This window comes from Phocoena phocoena, chromosome 10, assembly GCF_963924675.1.
Source record: "Phocoena phocoena chromosome 10, mPhoPho1.1, whole genome shotgun sequence".
Lineage (NCBI taxonomy): Eukaryota > Metazoa > Chordata > Mammalia > Artiodactyla > Phocoenidae > Phocoena > Phocoena phocoena.
Genome location: NC_089228.1, coordinates 33,164,661 through 33,186,566, shown reverse-complemented (window position 1 = coordinate 33,186,566; position 21,906 = coordinate 33,164,661). Strand labels below are relative to the sequence as shown.

At 42.3% G+C, this 21,906-nt stretch overlaps 1 protein-coding gene across 1 annotated transcript in view; it reads right to left on the bottom strand.

Annotated features, from left to right (window-relative positions):
• ERC2 (ELKS/RAB6-interacting/CAST family member 2) overlaps positions 1–21,906 on the bottom strand; it is a 736,860-nt gene that overhangs the window by 188,059 nt on the left and 526,895 nt on the right. The window contains exon 14 of the mRNA XM_065885901.1: positions 11,975–12,135. Coding sequence (XP_065741973.1) covers positions 11,975–12,135 — 161 coding nt within the window. The remainder of the gene's footprint in view (positions 1–11,974; positions 12,136–21,906) is intronic.

Here is a 21,906-nt window from a genome sequence, read left to right as displayed (position 1 = left end):
CTCAAGGCTCATAGTATTCCAGGAAGGAGGTAGGCTGCTGGTCCAAGGTGAGAAACTGTAAATGTATGCAGGCTAGGAGTAGACCAGCACTCCTCAACCAAGGGTGATTTTGCCTTCAAAGAGGACTTCTGGAAATATCTGGAGACATTTTTGATTGTCACAAGTGGAGGACGGGGACTGTTCCTGGCACCTAGTAGGTAAAGGCCAGGGATGCTACTAAACATAGGACACCTCCTGCAAAAAAGAATTTACCAGCCCAGTGTCAGTAGCGTTGCTGTTGAGAACCCCTGGACTAGAGCAATACTTGCCACAACAATTCCCTCACAGCCCCCCTGCGTGGAGGCATGAAAGTGTTCAGGGGAGAAGAACACAGAGCTGGCAGGAAGAAGGGAAAGAGAGGGGCGCCTGTCTCTACCACTCCTATAGCCAATCTAAACCCAGTCCTGTAAATTCAGCTCCCTGCGGGTCTCTTGAAATCTTCCACTCCTCTCCATCTCCACTGCCACCATCCTAGGACAAGCTCTCCCTACCCGAGAGACTGCAGCAGCTTCCCAAGTAGTATGCCCACATCCAAAACTATCCTCCACACAAAAGCATCTGTATGGTGTGGTGGTCATGCATGTGGCCAGACTACTTGACAATGCTGAGAGGTTCAAATCCCACTTTTGCTACGTGACCTTGGGCTAGTTATTTAACCTCTTTGTGCCTCTGTTTCCTCAAAAGTAAAATGAGGATGACAACAGTACTTATCCTAGAGAATGTTGTGAAGATATTGTTTATATGTTCAAAGCTCTTCAAAAGTTTCTGGCACATGGAAAGTAGACTGTAATTGCTTTTTATTATTTCCAAATCATAATCTGATCATGTGACTTCACCCCAATGGGTTTCTGTTCTTAGGATAAGTACCAACTATCTGACCATGGCCCCTAAGGTCCTGGGTAGTCTGGCCTCTGCCATCCCTCTAACCTCAATCAATCCTGCTTTCCCCCTTTGTCTCTGTGCTTCAGCCACACAGGCCTCCTGTGAGTTAATGGAGGGCATGTTTCTCCCTTCTGCCACAGGGCCTTTGCACAGGCAGTCTCCTCCTCTAGAATGTACTCCCCAACCTGACTCCACTCACCATCCCTGGCTCTTCATTTAATGAACTCTCATCCAACACATCATGGCTTATCTTCAGGGAGCCCTTCTACTACCTTTAGGACGCTCTCATGGCCCCAGAGACATTTCCTTTTTTGCACACTTTTCCCAGCTGTAATTCTACATTCAGATTTCTAATCCTATAATTGGACATCAGATTGTTCATTCATTCTCTCAATAAATAAATGACTTCCTGGATGATTTGTTTTATGAATGAGTCAGCGACTGAACAGGCGACTGGATCAATGAGTAGGCGTGCTGAGCTTGCACCTCAGGCTGAAGTGCCGCATTAGAGCAGTTGCTGACCAAAGATGCAACGCCCTCAGCTTTATGGGAACCCCAAATGCCCTGAGCTTGGATCTAAGGATGTTACCCATGGCCTGGAGGCAGCTGACTTGTGCTCTAGCCCAGGACCTCTAGAATGCTCTCTTTCCTCCCATCTCAAGAAATTCTTCCTTTTTCAGTCAAACCAACTTCCCTAAGCCTAAAGAATAAGGGAGGAATATTTTTTCCTTGTATATGGCGGGAGCAGGGGGCTATTTTCATTAGCCCTAAGACTGAGGCTGACTCTGGGAATGTCAGCTTCACATCTTTCTGGGGTCAGGGCAGCAGCAGTCATTCATGTTCAAAGGTCATTTGAAAAGCAACTGTTTTTTTAAAAAAATCACAGAATGACAGTTTCGTTTTAGTGTTTTGACTGTAGCGTCAAGCAATCTGCTTCTTTTTCCAAAATTACTTACTATGGGAAATGTAAACATTTTTTAACAATGCTTTCTCAAATCATCCTAACAAATCTCACACACGTGACCACAGCCTATGGCCTTCCCCACTGTACTGGTCTGGGTTTGGCCGGAAACAGAATTCACCACAGATGAGTCCACTGAGGAGAGTTCAATGAAAGTTCAATGAAAGGACTACAGAGGAGAGGTGGGCAGGGTTCATAAAACAAACGCGTTGAGGCACCCAGAAACTGGCTCTTACTGCAGCCAGTAAGGGGTGGCTCTTACTGCAGCTCGGGCTGAAGGGGCAAAGGAAACATGAGTTAATCCCAGTGCCAGTGGGAACCATGGATGGGGCACTGCTAAGAGGAGCTACAGTCATGAGAGAAGTCCCTGCTGCCAGAGATGTGGCCCCAGTGCAAGCAGGGAACAGGGAGGAAATTCTCTAGCCTTTTTCTCTTCCCACCCTCCCATCTCCTGCAGTGCCTCCTATAGGCCCTGGACCCAACCAGAAGTCAGCCAGCAGAGGAACCCCAGCAATGCACTATACAGGGAGCAGCTTCCCAGGGCACAGTCTCCCCTCCCAAAGAATGGAAGGGAGAGCAGAGAATAACCACTTTGCATACCCAATCCCATACTGCCTTAGAATAAAACCTTAGAAATGCACTGAAGGGAAAGTTTTACAAGAAAACATCCAGAGATAGAGCCAGGAAGAGAAAGAAGCACCAAGCTCAGGGCTCATAAAGTGAACACACTGACACCATTTTCAAAACAGAACAGAAAGACAATTTAACTTTTATCATAACTGTGCTGGCACTAGCCACAGTGTACTCTGCAAATCTCTTCAGCTAAGCGAAGGGTTGGGTGTGAGTAACAACAGATTCTCAAAGAAGTTGGCCAAAGCCTCCTGTAGGTTCAAATTAAGATCCCACGGATATTGGCTTAACCCAAAGATCAAGTCAAACACTGCATTTCAATGTTCACCATCCCCTGGTTCCCAAATTCTGTGACTGGAAAACAAAAGAGCTTGGCAGTTCTTGACCGGCGGCTTGGCTTCAGCCTATAGTTCTCAATTGCTTTGCTCCTGAAGAACTGAGTGGCCTCCCCTCTACATCTCATTCTCTACGCAAGATTGCCAGAGCTGGCCCTTCCTCCGCCCCGAAACATGCATGTGTGTGTCTCTCCCTGCCTGCCCCCACCCCCCGCCGCCTCTCTCTCTCTCTCACACACACACACACACACACACACACACACACACACTCTCTCTCTCTCTCTCTCTTCTTCCCAGGGGCTCGGTCTGCCTCCTGCCCAACAGTCAAAATGAGAATCTAGCAAGACAACCATTATGTTGAGAAAATAAAGAAAATATTTTGACCCCTCTCACTTTATAGGGCACCAGGACAGGGGTAGGAAAGGGAGAGGAAAAAGGAAGAAGAGGAGAGAGAACATAAGGAAAAGGAAAGGAAAGGAGGAAGAGAGAAGAAAGAGGAGATTGGGTGGAAGAGAAGGCAGGGGTGGATAAGATCGGGGAAAGGAGGAAGAGGCAGCTAGCAAGAGTCAAATTTTCATCAGCATTCATTCATTCCTTTATCAAACTTTTATTAAGTACTTTCCAGGGACCAAGAACATCCAAAGCCCTCCCCACCTCCATGCTGTGCCTTGTCCTGTAAGTCTTCAGTGACTTGGAGCCTTTTGTTATGATGCCCTCTGTCACTGAGGCTGCAGATCTTGATGTTTCCCTTCTACATCCTCAGGGTTGAGGCTTCCCCTGATTAACAGCTACAGTATATTTTACCTTCACAAAGAAGATACTACAGGGAGGCAGAGAAGCCCTACAAGTTGGGATTTTCCCTGAGTCCTGCCCTTTGCAGTTCTGGCAGACAGCTGGCACCTGGGCCACAGTCTATTTCCCATTGATGCCCCTGCTCTGGAATACATTCTCCCAAGTACGGTCCTCATTTTTCTTCTATCCTTTTTTTCTCTAAATGACCATTGCAAGAAGTGGTTCCTAGGAGAAGACCTAACTACCTAGTGGGCTGTGATGAAAAAAGAACAAATGGAAAGGAGGGACAAAGGTAGAAAGTAAAAGGGGCATCAATTTATAGGGCTGGCTGGAGGACTGGCCAATTTCATACCCTTAATTAATTTATAATTTAGAGTTGGACAAACTGAGGACCAGAGAGATCCAAAGGAACCTGCTCTTGGATTGAAAGAAGGACCACAACTGCCCCCTTTGACTTGCCATACTTTAGGAGGTTGGAAGGCCTGTACATTTCTCTTTCCCGTTTTTAATGGTTGATCTTCCCCAGCCCCCATGGAGCTGCTGCTGTGAAGATGGAGATAACATGAGGTATGGTGCTTGGAATAATTTAGACTCTACAATTCATAAGCATTTAGATTATTTAACTGCTGATTATGATTATTTAAGCTGAAAGATTATACACTCTAGCTCAGAAAATGTTTGTATTTCCATTAAAAACCACCAGGCCAAGGGACCCATTTGACTGACAGTTTTCACTATTAAACTTATACATGCAGTGCATGTTTTTGGCCAGAAGACAGTGTCTCCCCTTGCTTTGTTTTAAGATAAGGAAGCTGAGTTCAAAGGCCTCCTCCAACTAGCTCTCTTCCTGCCCCTCCCCACCCCCATCATCACCCCAGGCTGCTGTCCCGCTTCCCCAATGTGAGTTGGAAGAAGCACCTGTTTGCCAACTGCCTTCTATTTGACCAAAACTGATCCCACCATTACAAGACTTAAAATTCTTACAACAACATCCTGAGTTTTTCACTAGGAGACAGTGTGATGCAATTTGTCAGTGGTTAAAATCATAGAATGTACTGTCAAAAAGACTTTGAGTTCCAGGCGTCTGAGCCTCAGTTTCTGCATCTACACAGTGGAGGTAATAATACTCCCCATCTCACAGGAGGTGACATACTCAGCCCCTGCCTGACATGTAATAAGCACCTAAGAGTTGTTCACCGGTAATATTAATCCCATTGGCCAAAGTCTGCATGCAGTAAATAGTACATATGCCTGGGCTAGTTTAATTCTCTGAAGACATTTTAATCAAAGATAGTACAATCCAGGGCTTCCCCGGTGGCGCAGTGGTTGAGGGTCTGCCTGCTGATACAGGGGACACGGATTCGTGCCCCAGTCCGGGAGGATCCCACATGCCGCGGAGCGGCTGGGCCCGTGAGCCATGGCCGCTGAGCCTGCGCGTCCGGAGCCTGTGCTCCACAACGGGAGAGGCCACAACAGTGAGATGCCTGCGTACCGCAAAAAAAACCCACAAAAAAACAAAGATAGTACAATCCTTAGGGCAGGGAGAGTCAAGGGTTCTTGATTCTACCTGACATGAAATTTAACCACTGATTCTTTCTCTGTAATAGTTTGTGAGACACATCTTTGCTTGGCTCATACATTTCACATCTGAAGAGTTTTATGAAAAATAAATGCAATGTACAAAAGTACAGGAAAATTCAGTTGTGGTCCTATTAGAGAGGACAGTGTCTTAAACCAAGCAGTCATTTTTGGCTTTTGGCAAAAGTTCCTACGTTCAAACAGAGTTCCTTAAGAGAAGAAACAAAGAAGATTCCAGCATCTCCTAAATATTATTCATGTTCCAGATCACTTATTTAGCAGATTTACTGGTAGAATTCCACATTGAAAGGAACTGTGGAGATCATCCCTCTGTCCCCTTCCTGGGGATGGGAATTCTCTCTATAGCACCCAGAGCAGGTGATATCCCCCTCCACCCAGGATTTGCTGACATACCTCAGGAACAACCTCAAAAGGCTACAGAATTCTGACTGGTACAAAGCACTGAAGGAAGGCCTTCCTCCCCTTAAAGGATGATTGTGCTCTAGCACAGTCAGCTGAGGCGGCATAAGTCAAGTCCATTTCTTTCCTCTCATGTCACCCCTTTAATAGCTGAAGGGAGAATCTGCCTCTTGGTCTTCTCTAGACTAACACTCCTCACCCATCAGCTATCCCAACCATGATGAGACTTTTCAGCTATTTCCAAACCTGTTCACTCACCACATGACTCTCCCATAGTTTACCAACACTGGTACCCAGAAATGAACTCAGATATATACTGGACATGCGTGCATACAAGTAGATATCTGTTAGGAATACTATCTCTAAAAGTATAGTCACAAAGTTATTTTTAAATGCTCAGTGAGATAACATACCAGTTGTCACTTTCTTTCTATACTTCGTTTATTTCAGCAAAGACTGCTAGTTGCCCCCAATACCCCACCACCCCTTTCCTTCCTTGGGCTCCCTAAGTGTTAGCTGGACATAGAGCCACCCAGCTACAGTCTGCATTTCCTGCCTTCTTGCATCTAAGTGTGACCATGTGACAAACAATTTCTGTTCACTTAGAACACTGGCTTAGATCGGTGCCTAAGGTGTAGAACAGTCCTTGCAAGCAATGAATGCCCAACAGCTATGTATCGCATAAACTGTTAAATGACTCAGATGTTCGTGGATGGTATGTGCAACTTAAAGGGCACGGAGATTCCCCCTTCTCCTTTCTCCTGTCTGCTTGCTGGAATGTGGATGGAACGGTTGGAGCTGAGGCAAAAACCTTGTATCATCAGATGGACACCTCTCATGTACAGAGAATAGCAAAGCTTCAAGGCAGAAGGAGTGTGGGTCCCTGGTGACTATGCAGCTACTTGTATGAACTTCTGGAATGTGGGGTTTTCTGTTCCTCGCATTGAAGCTAATTAGACCATTCCACTGTTCTAAAGTTATTTTCTTTGTAGTTAAGTTTTGCTTACCCACTTTATGTACAGCAAGCCTTTTCTCTTCCACTAAAGGCCCTAAGCCACCAACTTCAGCGTTACAAGAGAGAAACAGAAATTTTGAGCGGTAAGCTACTGTCCATCGTGTGACTGCCTGCAGCTCAGACCACAATTGCTGTTTAATAAGCAGTTCTGCTCTCTGCCACCCGTCCTCGATCACTGCAGGTAACTTAGAAAGCTGAGACAAGCTTCACTAGTGTTTTCCCTGACTCAATTTACTTTTAGAATTTAGCAGGAGGTAAATAAGGACAGACAGACTGGGACATTCTAGGACACGTTAACATAGTATTTAATATATAGTCTAAATTGTGCATGCCAAGGTTTTTCTAAACAAACCATTCATTGATTAGAGAAGGAATTGCACTGTAGCTGCCTCCCTATAAAAAACTGTTGAAAGCAGGAGGTCAATTGGAATTTGAAGATGGGATCAGTGTATGCTAATTATAGTCAGTTTACCTAACATATTAATATGTCACACATTATACATATATGACTTCTACAGCTTATAAATCACTTTCTCGTAAATGCATAATTTCATTCAATCTCCATAACATCTCTTGCAACTGAGTTTATCAGTTTTAAGTAACAGTTGCCCTCAAAACTCCTCTCCCAGGCTCCATTTATCCTGTCCAAATTACCAGGCACTTAGGATTCCTTCCTAAAGAAATGTGATTTGTCTTTTCTCATGTTGGCATGAAGTAAAGAATAAATTGATTTTATCATTTTCTGCACCATGCTTCTCCTTTGAAGGGTACTTACCTAATGAGTGGCTCTCTCAAAAGAGATCCTAGATCAAAGAGGCCAACAGGATAATGCCTTGGAATAAGCCGGGGTCTTACCTCACTGTAAACTTCCTAAAATAGCCCAGTGTATACAAAGGCTTCTGAGGCTATCTAGAGAAGATGTCTAAAATGCAACAATACCCAGTAAATTAAGATGGATATCACAATGTCATCAGATGAGATAAAGTACAGAGGTCCCCTTAAAATCTTTACATAAGTATGAGAAATCACCTCAAAAAGTCTAAAACATGCACTTCAAATTACATAACTTTTAACCAGCTCTCAAAACCCTTATTCATTCAGTGTTTAATACTAAATGGAACATATCAGTTAGCCTGCCTGTCTGCCTGTTAAATTACTATGCTAGTTAAAATCGTCTGAGCAAATGCACACAGATAGATTTTAAGTACAGTATCTCATGGCCTTCAATTCCTTTTAGCTACAGATATCAAATTCACCTGCCACAAATTAAATAATTGAGCTTTGGTTACTGGAATGTAAGCTCATTAACCGGCATTAATAAAACCAAACATATAGAATGATGTTCTTAATATTATTTTGATAAAACCCTTTAAGTAGAAGCAAGTGTAACAAAGATGAACCACTATGAAATGTTTTAGTAAGAGGTTTTAGATTTTTTTAAAATAAAAGCATAATCTTATACACAAGGGAAGGAGAATATTATGTTCTCGTATGAAAATGTATGGTTGGGAACTGTTAGTTCCTTCCGGTGTGGGAATAATAACTGGCAGTTAGAATACAAAGCAATGAAGATCAAACTGGAAAAGGGCATACTGGGGGGAAGAATGCTACTCAAGACAGAGTCAAAGGCTCTCCTTTGGGCTCAGTTCCTAAAAGGGTTCTCAGACTATAGGGAGTGACAGGGCATGTCCCTTTTTACCCCAAATAACCATGATGGTCCTTACCTATGGAAGCAGATTTCTAAGTGGGATTCCAAACTCCTTTGGTTCCACAAGAAGCTACTTTATTCATCTACCTATTCATTTATTTACTTATTTGTTCATTCATTTCCTTCACTCATTTTACTAAAATGCAAGCTTGATAAGGGCAGACATTTTTGTTTTTCCACCTAGAACAGTACCTACCACATAGTTGGTGCTCAAGAAATATTTATAAATTTTTGAACTAATTCATCCTTTCATTCCTCAAATGCAGGATTTATAAAATATGGAAGTACAATCTAATTTTGTTAAAAAATAGAGAGCATTTGTAAAGGTATATACCAAAATGCTACCAGTATCCACCTCTGCATGGTAGGATCGAGGTGGTTTTGTTTTTAAGTTCTGCTTCTCTGTTTCTTTTTTTTTTTCTAAAATGCACACTTTTACCCAAACAAATATCTAAAAGGCTGGCTGGCCTGTGGATGGGGCTCAGGTGAAATCTATGTAGCTCTGAAACAAAAACCAAGACAAGTGGGACGATTCCATGGAAGGCCACTTCAGTTCCATCTAAGGACAAATGAGCTACCTGCATGAGCCGTGGAACATGAACCACCACCTTATGAGCCCGTGACTTCCAAAGGAAGTGGTCTTCACCAGGGCCTGGTGATTTCCTTATGAGTCATTATGTGGACAGGAGTCTGGCTTACGTAGGCTGGAAGGTTGGACCCAGCTGCTTTCCAATACTAAAACTCCGTGCCATTTGATTTTGCAACGAATTTAACAGACACCACCTCTTATTTCAAAATCCCCTTTTATGTTTCAAAGCACTTTTACATATGCTGTAAAAGTTCAGTATTAAAAAAAAAAATCCTGTCCCTATAACAATACTATAGAGTAGGCAGGGCAAGTATTATTACCTCCATGTTACCAAAGAAAAAACTGAGGCAACCAGAGAGTGATCTCCTTTAATGTTATGGTTCAGTTATAAGACCACATCTTCTTTCTCTTGACTCAAGGCCCCGTCCCTCTTTCCTCTAACACCACAGAGCCTCTCCCTTGCTACCAGGGCTGGGAAACTGGGTAGACTTGCCTAAAGCTGCTTGCACAATGCCTGTCAGTTGAATGAAAACCAACAGCGCTTGGCACAGAGTGACAGCAGATACAGTGATATGTCCAGCTGACTGCTCCCACTAACTTTCACTGATTTGGTTAATGCCAAGTAACCAATATGTCAACTCAGCTTAAAAATCAAGATTGACCAAACCATTTGGTTGACTTGAAGAGGCTGATAAAGCTAATTGGGGTTCTCAGTCAATGTAACTGCCCTGCACCTGTGTCCCCATAGTCCTGGGAAGAAGCCCACTGGTAAGTGGGGCTTCTAGGCCAGTTAAATAGTGAATGAGGTCCATATTGGGCTTAATGAAGCAGGGCTTTGTTACTGTTACCAAAGGAATTAATAGGAATTTTGTATTTATTTTGCAGTGGCAGATTAATAAGCACTTGGGCAATAATGTGGCAATTCACCAGAAGAGGTCTTAGTTAGGTGCTATCTGAAATCATGAAATTAAGTAGGAAAACATACACACGGAAAAAGTTTATAGGTTTTAGAAAAATAAACCCGAATTTTAGATAAATGATACTCTTCACAAAGTATATTAAACAAATGACATATTTTCATTGGCTGATAGCGCCATTTACACACATATATCATTTTCTGTGTGCCAAGCCCTGCTCTGAGTGCCTCTCCTCACAACCACCCCACGAAAGTCATCATAGTTGGAAACTGGAGGGTCAGCGTTGTTAAGGTCATTTTCCCCCAAGTCACACAGCCACCAAGTGGAAGCAACAGGATTTCAACCCAGCTCTGATGACTCCCAAACCAGCATGCTTCACCATTACTTGTTCTCTCAAAACATTGAAAGTATATGCTCTTTTTATAAACAGGAAATAATGAAAGTTTCCTTATAATGGCATAATAAATCACTCCAGGAGCTGTAGAGTTAACTTGGGAACAGCTGCAGAACGAAGAGAGAAACGAGGCTGAACTTGACACATAACAACACACAAGGAGGCAGAAGCCGGATAAGTGAAAGAGAAAGAATAAAGGCTGATGGAATCAATGTACTGGTATTGTTAATAAATTATTGATCACATCGATAATGTCACAAATGCTTGAAATACTTTTCTTCCTAAGTACATAAAATCCAATCTCCAGCATTCAATCTATTCATTGCTTCAACAAACAATTACTGAGCACTGTTCTAGGCAGCATAATTACTGCAGTGACTCAAACAGACAGAAGTTCTGGACTTGGTGGAGGTGACATAAGCTCCACAAGAAAATGAGGTAGTAGAAAGGGAGGCTGATTAGATTTTGGTTTTAATCCTGGCCAGATGTCCTTAAGCAAATTACTTGAAATCTCACTGAGTCTCAGTTCCCTCACCTCTAAACTGAGGATAATAATATCTGTTTTTATTATATCATCTTTTATTAGGAAAAATGAGAGTTTATAAGTGGAAATAAAACTACTTATTCTTTGGTCTTGGAGAAACTGAGGTAGTTGACGAGGAATAAAAGTTTTGTCCTCGTTATTAAATCCTTCAAAATATTTCATTCCATATTTTCCATGATCTAAGCTTCCTGGGTTTAATGTTAACCATGTGTAAGACTTGCAGGGTCAGGATAAGGTTATTCTTCCATACCTAGCCACCAATTTCAAAGTCTATGTTACAGGCTTAAGATGCCATAATTCTGTACATTTCCCCTTACTGTGGAAGGAGGTTGGATTTAAATTATATTTTAGTGATTATTTCATTTTAAAACTTACAGAGGGAGATGCTGCTTCTTGCCTATTTTTTTCAGAAACAGATCCACAGCAATTGATTACCTCTAAAATCTTTGAGTAATTACCTTTACTATGTTTTTCCATGGTGATATTGTTTCATTGTAAGAACGAAATAAAAGCTAGGTGAAGACAGGTGTGTCACAGGCCTACAGGAATGACCACTGCCCGACAACCAGCTGTACCTTATTGATTAAATCAAAGACATTTATTCCGGTCTCCCCTCAGCCCTTACCTACCCAAGGAGACAGGGAGGCAGGGGGATTTCCAAGCCTGTTTTTATCGGCCCAGCAAATCAGAGTCCTGCTTTCTAAACAAAGAGGTGCCAACCTTGAGACTCTATGAACACCAACACAAGCCAGGCATTGTACACAAGTGAAAAGAATATAATTAGCAAAGTTATAGTCACAATTAGGAAATACCTCCTCAGAAAAGTTTCCACTTAACTCTGAGCAGGACTTAAATTACCATTGTGCTTAACAAGGCCTCTGTCCCTTGGCCAACTCAGACCTTTTCGGCAGATCTATTAGTGCCGTCCACAAAACACAGAGGCACCTAATGTTGGATTTTTTTTTTAATAACAGATGTGAGACATGTGCAAACTGGGACGTGGAAGCTATAATTCAAAAAAAATAAGAAGCGTAGTCATGGAAATAACTAGTCAAGTGTTAGCTAAATTATTATTTCTCCAAGCTTTCTTCCTCTTCTCTAGCCTTCCCTTTCTCATCCCTACAGATAAGTTAGACAAGAGAGAGTAGGAAAGCAAAAATGGGTACTCACTTCATCTCCAGGATCTCCTCCAGCTGTTTTCTCCTCTCTATCCGGAGGTTGGCCAAGTGTGCTTCTTTTTCAGCCAGAGACTGCTGTGTGGAGGCAAGGCGAGCCTTGGTGGCATCCAGTTCCTGTCTGGTCTTCTCCAGTGCATTCATCAGTTCCTCTATCTGTAAAGCACATGGAACGCAGTGTGTTATTTCTCCTCCATTCAAGCACAAGGCACTTTGTGCTAGCCTATGTTCTGACCATAGACACAAAGGAATCAAAGCCATCCTTGAACTGAGCATTGTATCTTGGCATCCACTCTTTCTTTGTCACTAGTTAAAAATAAATATTTCAAACACAAGAAGTGTCCAAATTTCTAAAGGTCCTCATTCAATTGGATTATCCACTAACTTTTATAGAAACTGTTTAATATATTTATTAGAAGTGGAGGGAGAGTGGCTTGACCCAACTTCAACCTGTTTGGCAAACATCTCAGATACTGCCTCACTTCAGTTGGCTGAAGGCAACACTCAAAACGCATTTTGTCCGGCACAATATACTTCTGTGTGTAGGCCCCAGAGTATTCTGACAGGAAGTTATTCTATGTGTTTCAAATTCATTCATGTTTTAACCTATCAAAGCCTTGTTTGGCAAAAGCGATTTGGTGTCCAAAGGGCCTCAGGGGTCTCCCTCTCACCTCACCTCCCTGTTTCACATTCAGGAAGCAAGGTTTGGCCAAAGGTAAACAGAATTCCAGCCACAAAAGGTTCAAGTTTGGTTTGCCCCTGAAGTTTGAGAGGGTTCTAAACTTGAAATAAATGACATGTAACTTTTATAGGGTGCTAATACACCATAGAAATAAGCCAGACTATCAAATATCCAGGGTTTTCAGCCAGGTCCCAAAAAATTGGACCAGGGAGTCCCCAAGGCAAGGCCTTATCCTCCCCAAACCACTGGAGGCTTTTAAAAGCCAACACACAACAATGAGGGCTGATGTTTATGGTTTTGTTCCAGAGACTTCCGTGGAGCAAGCTGGTGAAATGCCATCTCTTGCACAGATGCATGCTGCATCCACCCTGCTGATTTAAAACCATGGTTTCAGGAAGTTTCTAGGTTCCAGGGTTGACGTTTGGGTCACCCCTTCCAGCTGAACTTGGCAGAATGGGATCATCTATCACCAAAGTCAACAGAACGCCCTTCAAAACTTGTCAATGATATGTTAAGTTCCAATTCATAAAGACTTTCTACACCATTTCTGCAGTTTTACATGGAATGTATTCAGAATAAGCATTATAGTTCACATCCAAGGTAAATTACAGGATTTTAAGATTCAGGAAACCCTCCATTTTGCCCTGATAGAAGGAGGAAACTTGATGGCCATGTAATGTAAATAAAAGCCAAAACCAAAACCAGTTTAAAAAGCAAGGAACATAAACGATAACCTATGAAAGTCACAGAATTACACAGGTTTAATTGTAGGATAAATAGCATTATTCTTTAACTTCAGAAATATACAAAATTTTAAAATTAAAAAGCAATTAAACTTTTTAGTTTCTCATATAAGTTCATAGAATATCATAAATAAAACTAGAAGCAATACGTGATGAGGCTGAAGCAGAGGTGGGGGTTTTCTTCTTCTTTTATTTTGTCTTCTTTTTTCCCCTACTATTGAAATACTCAATAGCAGTGTTTAAAAAATATATATTAGTATTATGGTCATTCCAAGTGTGCCAACTCAGACAAAGTCTGCCTGACCCTCCATATGGGATGGCCTTTGTCCTCACGACCCCGTTTCCTTTCACAAATGTACTATTTATCTCAGAGAAGAGGGAGAGTGTTGAGGATTCTCACCTGCTGAATCTCTTTCTCATTAATTGAACTGACCTGCCTGCAATCTACAGACACAGTATGCTACTCAGCTGGGTTTCCAAGTTCTTAGTTCACCTGCCACCTGACTCCTTAGGGCAGGCACTAACTAGTTTTATATTAACCCAACTTTAACAATTACACCTTAATGACTTGCAGGCTTCCCTGGTCATTTCAGCAATAATCACGTGGAGAAAACCTGGACACCTGAGAGATGTAATGCAGACTTTCTTTGACTGATGGAGATGCTTTTGGCTTCCAATGTCAATAATTCTTAGTTTGAGGTGAGACTGCTATTTTCAACACCTTGGAAGCAGAATCTCAAAACAGCTTCCCAGGCCAAGGCCTTTCACTCCTAATTCACCTGACCACTGAGGACTGCACACTGGACCACCTGGGGCACTGGCCTCAGATACACTGTTCTAGTCTTCGCACAGCCACTGTTTCTACCTGTAACTTTCTGCAAATAAGCACTTGATTCTTGGCGTCTCAGTTTCCCAGATGATGCCCATGGTACCTCCTGTGTTAGATGTTCTAGAGTTCTGCAAACTGTTTCCTTTACTACCAAAACAGGAGCATTAGAAAGCAAGAAATGTTTCCCCCGCCATGGTGGCCATCAGGGTCGTTCACAATATTCTAGTTCCCCCCTTTCCAGGCACATGGTAGGACAACACTTCCCTCTCCCTTTAAGTTGGGTGAGGGTTTGGCCAAGAAAATCGTTGTCATTTCCAGGTAGAAGCATTTAAGTACTAGCAGTCAACCCCAACCTTCCCTTTTCCCTGCCATGATGAGCATAGAAGCATGTTTCAGATGATGTCTCCTTCAGTCTGAGTCCCTGGGGGACCACAATGAAGCCCAAGGCCAACCCACATCACATAAGCAAGGTATACACCATTGTTGTACTACACCAAGAGATAAGGGGCCGTTACCCCCAGCTTGACTTGGGCTGTCTTGACTGATGAACTGTCACACTTCTTATCAAGTGCTCTATAACACCTGCCTCCATCTCCCCACCCACCCCACCACCAGTCCCCTCTCATCAAGAGGAAGTGCTTCTTATTCTTGCTATCCCATGGAAACTCTACCTTTGCAGGCCACTGGTACCTTCCTTCTTGCCATATGTCTTTTCTTAACGTGTAGTCTGCACAGCTAAACAGTTCCCCAACTTCTTCCCGTCATTTGAAGTAACATTTTAGCTGGCTATGTATACGAAACTTATGCCTTAAAAACTACCAGATTTGAATCATGTCTCCATCACTCACTGTATGACTGACACAAGTTCCTTCATCTCTTTCAGCTTCAGTTTCTTTATCTGGAAACAGGAAATTATGTTGCTTATTCTATTAGATGTTTATGGATAGTAAGTGAGATGATGTAACCTATACATCATTTATTCTAACTGATATCAATAAAATAACACTTTTTCTTATAATAAGGTACACTCGTACAGAATCTAAAAGATACAGATATGAAATTTTTAAATGTTTCTTTTTATTTAGGTTAAATGACATTCTTTTTAGCTAAGATCACCCAAAATCCCACCACATGGAGATAAACACTCTAAACAGTTTGTTTTAATTTCCCCATCTCTCTCTTTCTCTATTTGTGTGTATGTATAATTGATATGCTATATATAATTTTCTAAATAGTTTTAAATAAATGTATCATTAGAAAGTTCTCCTTCTCATTAAATAGTCTCTCTGAAACATGGTTTAATGGGTGAGTGGGGCTGTATCCATTCCCCATTTTCCTAAAAGCCAACCCTTCCCTTGGGCTCTCCGAAGCTCTCCTAAATTAGTAATCTATCTCCCCTGTTTCTTTTGCAAATTCTTCACCTTCCTGCAGTCCATAACTAGACCTTTCCCCTTATGACTCTGTCCCAGAGACATTTTCCTCATCCATGTGGCTCCTCAGAAGGAGGATTGAGATTTGTCTCCACAGCTCTCAACTCTGATACTTTTCCAACCTTTGTCTCCTTTTATTCACTTAACATCGTTCACATATACAGAACCAACCATTGATTACTTCTGTTTGGATGTCATAATATCACTTTAAACTCACAATGATCCATGCACATATAACTAAAACCAAATCCCTCCCAGCCATCCCAGCCCTCCTAACCTGCCACTCCCTAACACATTGGTAGCCCTGACCTTTTCTCAGTCACTCACGTTTAAGATCTCAGAACCACATTTGTCTCTTCCCTCTTTTATTTTCTATTCATCATCAAGTCTTGTAGCTCTGTTTTAGGGATACTTCTTGGACCCATCATCCCTTTCTACCATTATTTTTGATGCTTCAAGCTTGGATCCCTTCCCTTCCCACATTTCTGATAGGATTGAAAATAAGTGGGTGTGTTTGTGTGTATTCCTAGCCTTTGTCTCTACCCCTACCCTAAATAAGGACATGGCTTTGCCTGATCAGCTTCTCCCCTACCAGAGTTATCTCTCAGCCAGTTCTGTGCCTGGATTTTAGGAAATGGGTAGCAGAGTGAACCTGTAAAACTGAGTGCAAAAGTATAATACTTTTAAGTGCAGGCTACAATGATTTATATCATAAAAAGGAAGGAGATACAAGTGAGAAGAGAAAGAGGAATAATGAGCCTGGAGATTGGGGACACAGAGGTTTTGTTTTGTTTTAAGGGCAGAATAAGATAATTGAGAAGGAAGAGAAAAAGGGAAGGGGAAAAAACTTGCTAGGAGTTATTCCTGGGGTCCCTTCAATGTTTTCCAAAGATACAGATTGAAGGTTAGACTTCCCTTTTGATTTTTTTCAGCTGTTTTGACTGTGTGTCTCAATGTGACTTTGAACTGGGCCCTGTGGATTTGGGATTCAAAGACGTCTCACAGGATTTACTGTTACAACTCATCTCCCTACTGTCAGGAAAATATGCCTAAACCATCAATATTTTGTCAAAAATATCAACTGGTCTGGTTCCAGTATCCCAAGGGGCTCCTGAGATACCCAAAGTAGTTGTCTTCAGACTGTGTTCCCTAGTGCACCAGGGGTTCCAAAAAGGCATCTGGGGGCTGATAGATCGGTGGAGGGGAAGGAGGAGTGTGAATGAGAAGAGATCTCCGTCCACTATCTCACATTCACAGGGAGTCGTTCTACTTTGTTTTATAGATAGCATTCCACTTAAGATTTAATTTGAATTTTTAAAATTTTAAGTATTTTGAAATACTGAGAATGGTTAAAATCATGGATTATGAAAGCAGACTGTATTAATAATACCTGCTTTACCACTTTTTAATTATAGAGCCTTGATAAAGTGTCTGAGTTTCCTCATCTGTAACAATGGTATGTCTCATAAGCGTTACTGCAAGTATTAAATGAAGCAATCAAAGTAAAGCTCTTAGTGCAGGGACTGGCAAATATGAAAACACTTAGTACATTCTTAACATAAGAGATAAGCACAGCATAGTGGTTACAAACAGAACTTAGGAGCTAGCCTACCACTAACTATCTGTGTCCTTCTGAGTCAGTTATAAAAGTCTTCTGAGCCCAGGTTTCTTCCTTGTGATGTGGGAACGTAGCTCAAAGGGGTTTTGTGAAGGTTCAACGGGCTAACGTGTGTGATGCCCTAAGAACAATGCCAAGTACTTGGTGCCACAGAAGTGTCAGATCTTGTTAATAAAGTGCCAGTAAGTATTCAACCCATTTTATGTTTGCTTATTACTGAATTCAAGATTTTGTGCTTGGTGTCACCTACCGTCAACCACACACACACACACGTACACACACCCCTGGACTGCCCTATACCAACCCCTCCAATTACTGAAATCGCCTCTCCTTTAAGGCTCTGCCACAGGGCCCTGGCCTCCTTCACAGGTACAGTGATTAAATCTGGAGCTCTGAAAACAGGCAGACCTGGATCAAGTTTTGGCTCCACCAACAGGATCTCTGTGACCCTAGGACAATATTAACCCAATGCTTCCTAAACTCTGTTTCACCTTTGAATCCTTTAGAAAGATTTTTAAAATCCTGATGCCACGGTAACACTCCTACCAACTAAATTAAAGTGTTTGAGGGTAGGAGTCAGGCATCAGTATTTAATTAAAGATGAACATGATTCCAAAGTGATGCCAAAGTGCAAACTTGTCTGGGAACCCTGGACATTTGCTGACCTTTCGCTTAGCCTGAAGGTCCTCCTCTATAAAATAGGGAGGAGACAGAAGCTACCACACAGGATTGGCATGAGTATAAAGGGAGATAATACCCATAAAGCATCCAACCCTCTCTGCTAGAAACCCTGGAAGTGTCCAGTGTGTGACAGTTACCACTGTCCCTAGTATGGGTTCCTGGCCACATGATTTTCACCCAACCCAAGTGCCTTCAGTTCTTACCATCTGCACCTGACTTTCTTCCACCTAATTAAACACCACTTCACATTTCTGCACAACTATTTCATGTGTGTGCTTAGTTGCTACAACTGGATTGTAATCCCCAGAGGGCAAGGACCACATCTCCGCTCTCTTTGTGGGAGGCCCTTCAGCCCCGACACAGAACCAGTGTCCACACTCAATAAATACCTGAGGAATGAGAAGAAGGGGTATGCAAAGATGGGATTCTGAAACACCTTCCTTTGACCCACTTAGTGCAATGATGGATGAACTGTAAGTCTGAACTTGATACTTTCCTACCCCATCCATCAGTGGTCCCCTTGCCATCCTCACCAAATGCCCTTTAAGTTCTTGCTCTCTGTTTGCCTCAAGCACCTTCTCTTTGCTATGGGGACAAGAGGGCTCAGTTACTCAGCCCCTGAATGGATGGAACCCCTATGCTCAGTGCCACCCCATCAGCCACCAAGAGCACCCAGGAACCCGTGAGTTTCTAGGTGGCACAATAAAAATGTCCCAGGCCTTGAGCTGGGACATTTGAGGTTGAAGCAAGAAGCTTTTAATCCTGCTCTGCATTCTACTCGCTTTTTGCCCAGGACCTGGGAGACGTGCAGTCCTTTCATCATTCCACCACTTCATCTCACTGGGCGTCTCCTACGTGCCGGGCATTCTGCTAGACGCAAGCAACAGGCTCATCCTCAGAAGCTGTCTGGTTTGGCAGGCAAGCTTGAATCAAACAACTTTTTAATTACAATAGTGATATAAATAAAAAAAAACCCGTCAAAGGAAAGGACTGAGTGATGAGCAAGAGTTAAACCAAAGCCAGTCTTGCCCGAGGCCTCACGGCCCACCTCCCTAAGGCAGGTAAGTGGGAGCGGCCTGCTGAAGAGGAGGGAAACAACATGTGCTGGGGGGCCCAGGCTGGGGGCCATGTGGCTCTGTTCATTAGGGAATTGCTACTTGAAGCATCACAATGATTATGAGCCAATAAACACTTCTGAGAAGTCCAGCAGGAAAGCAACCCACATGTCTCTACTCAACACAGCACTTGCTTATTTTGGAAGCATATCTATTGATAATTCACCCGACAATAATATTTCCTGGGGGTAAAAAAGTTTTAGAAAGGCTGTCTTATTCCTAAAAGGCCATCCTTGATGAAAAGAGATACACAGCAACCTCAGAAATCTTCTATAATACTTAACATGTTCCACTTAAAAGAATTTCCTACAAGGTCCCCAAATATGGTAAGACTGGAATTCTGATCCTATATCTAGAAAACTAAGATTACATTTTTTTGTTTGTTTGTTTTTTTTTGCGGTACGCGGGCCTCTCACCGCTGTGGCCTCTCACGCCGCAGAGCACAGGCTCCGGACGCGCAGGCCCAGCGGCCGTGGCTCACGGGCCCAGCCGCTCCGCGGCACGTGGCATCCTCCTGGACCGGGGCACGAACCCGTGTCCCCTGCATCGGCAGGCGGACTCTCAACCACTGCGCCACCAGGGAAGCCCTAAAATTACATTTTAAAATATATATTGGTTTGGTGTTACATATCTAGAACATAGTAATTAAAGGTTTCTTCAAGCTAGATGACTACTTGGTCTCACCAATTAAACTAAACAAAAACCCCTAAGTAATTGTGTGTCGTTTCTGATTTTATTAGTTATCCTATGTAGCAGATTATAAAAACTCTCTTATAAAATGGTTAAGGTACAAGGACTATTCAAATGTATTTGAATAATTCTTAACTCTGTACACTTTAAGAAAAATGAAGCTATCAAACGAATTTCTAAAGAGTCTAATGCTTACAGCCAGCTCTGGAGAAACTGTCAAAACTTTTAAAGTGAATAGTGGAGCTTTAAAACAATAAAATAAAAAACCTGTCTAAGACCTTAAATCATTAACATGTGTCGACTTAAACTTACACATACATTTGTGTTGTTTAACTAAATATCTGAAAACCAGCTTCTCTCTCAGTTATCTGCCAAGAGCTCCACTCCCTGTTCTGTGTGTTTCTTCCTGACACGTGGCAACATCCAGTGCTTTTCAAGAGGCTCACTTGGCAAGAGCTGATCTTCAAATATTTTGATAAAACAGTTTGTTTCTTAAATTATATGTCAGTATTGAGTTAGTATCTATTTTGTGTTAATGATGTGGAATTTTAAAACCATATGTTAAAAAATACACAGGCTCTTCTGCCTTTCCCCTTAACCATCCATCCTAGTTTTCTGTCTTCGCTACATCCTGAGTGCAAGAGGATGGTAGTTTTCAGTCTGCACCAGAACACAGAGCCAAGGAAATCCCCGTATCCCAGGTTACAGCAAAACTGGAATGTGAATTGGTCCTGTGGGAATAGCTGGGACTTGGCCCAGCTCTGCTCTGGGCACAGAGGAGGTCACACTAAGATCAGAAGGTAAAGATAAACGCTGAAACCCTCCCTCCTCAAGAGCAACAACTTCTTAGACAGTGATGCTGTGGGACGAAGGATCTGTTAAAACAAGGACTACTAATCTTATTTTTCCAATTACTCTTATCTGACATTTCTATCTCCACCTCCCTCCCACCTCCCCACTGCTGCCTTAGAGTGACATCTTTTGGAAAAGGTTGAAACTGAAAATCCCCAGATTGCTTTCTGCCTGGACCTGGCTACCCTTAAGATTGAGTTTGGGATTTGTTTTTTCCTCACCGAAGTTAAACTTCTGGGAGCTTTGCTTAAAAGTGTCATCTCTGATCCTTCAGCTGCAAACAAATACCCACATCAAGTGCGGGTGTTTGGGCTTGAGCTCTTCGATTCTGACTACAATTTAAACTCCCCCTTTTCCCCCTACTCCCCCAAGGCTTACTGACAAAATTTCACATGACAATAAAGGATGGATGGAGAAGAAATGTGTAAAATACATACATTCTGACTGAACAGATTCCGTGTTGGAGTACAGATGAATAACAGTTTCTCCAGAAGGCCCTTGAGCACTCTTCATTCCAGATCGGATTTGGCTCAGTGGAACCTCCCTGAGAAACAGGCTGTGAATATACACTTCTGTGTATGTCTGCTGTAGATACTTACTGAGCAACTGGGAGGCATTTTTACTTTACCTGTGCACAGTTCTGCAGCACAGCAAAGAGCTGGGTTTTTTCCCTAACAGAGTCTCACATTCTTGAGAAGCAGTACAGAGAGTGAGTGGCTAACTGTGTGGACTCTGAAGCGAGAGGGCTTAGGTCCCAAACAAGATCCAGCCACATGCTGACCGTGAAAAAGGTACTTGAGCTCTATGTACGTCAGTTTCTTTCTCTGTAAAATGTGGATAACAGCTGCACCTCCCAGAGTCCTTATGAAGAATACCTGACTTACAATAGTTACATGCTTGGCACACAGAAAGTGCACAGTAACCTGTAATCATCAACAGTGATGTTAGTTTGAACACTAGCTCTTACTTTTCAGCCTATGAGAGGATGAGTAAGCAAGAGAAAGTGCTGAATTTCCATTTTCTTACATTTTCAGAAAGACAACACTTTTCACCTTCAATGGAACGGCGAAATTTTTTACTCAGAAATCTATTTATAACAAACCAAATTAATCACCCACAAAATATGCTAAATTCCAAACACAATTATAAAGGAACTCATGAAGATATCAGAGCAGCATGGTCCCATAAAACTTCCTGCAATGATGACAAGGTCCTAATTTGTACTTTCCAATATACATGCCACTGCTACACGTGGCTATAGAGCACTGGAAATATGACCGGTACCAC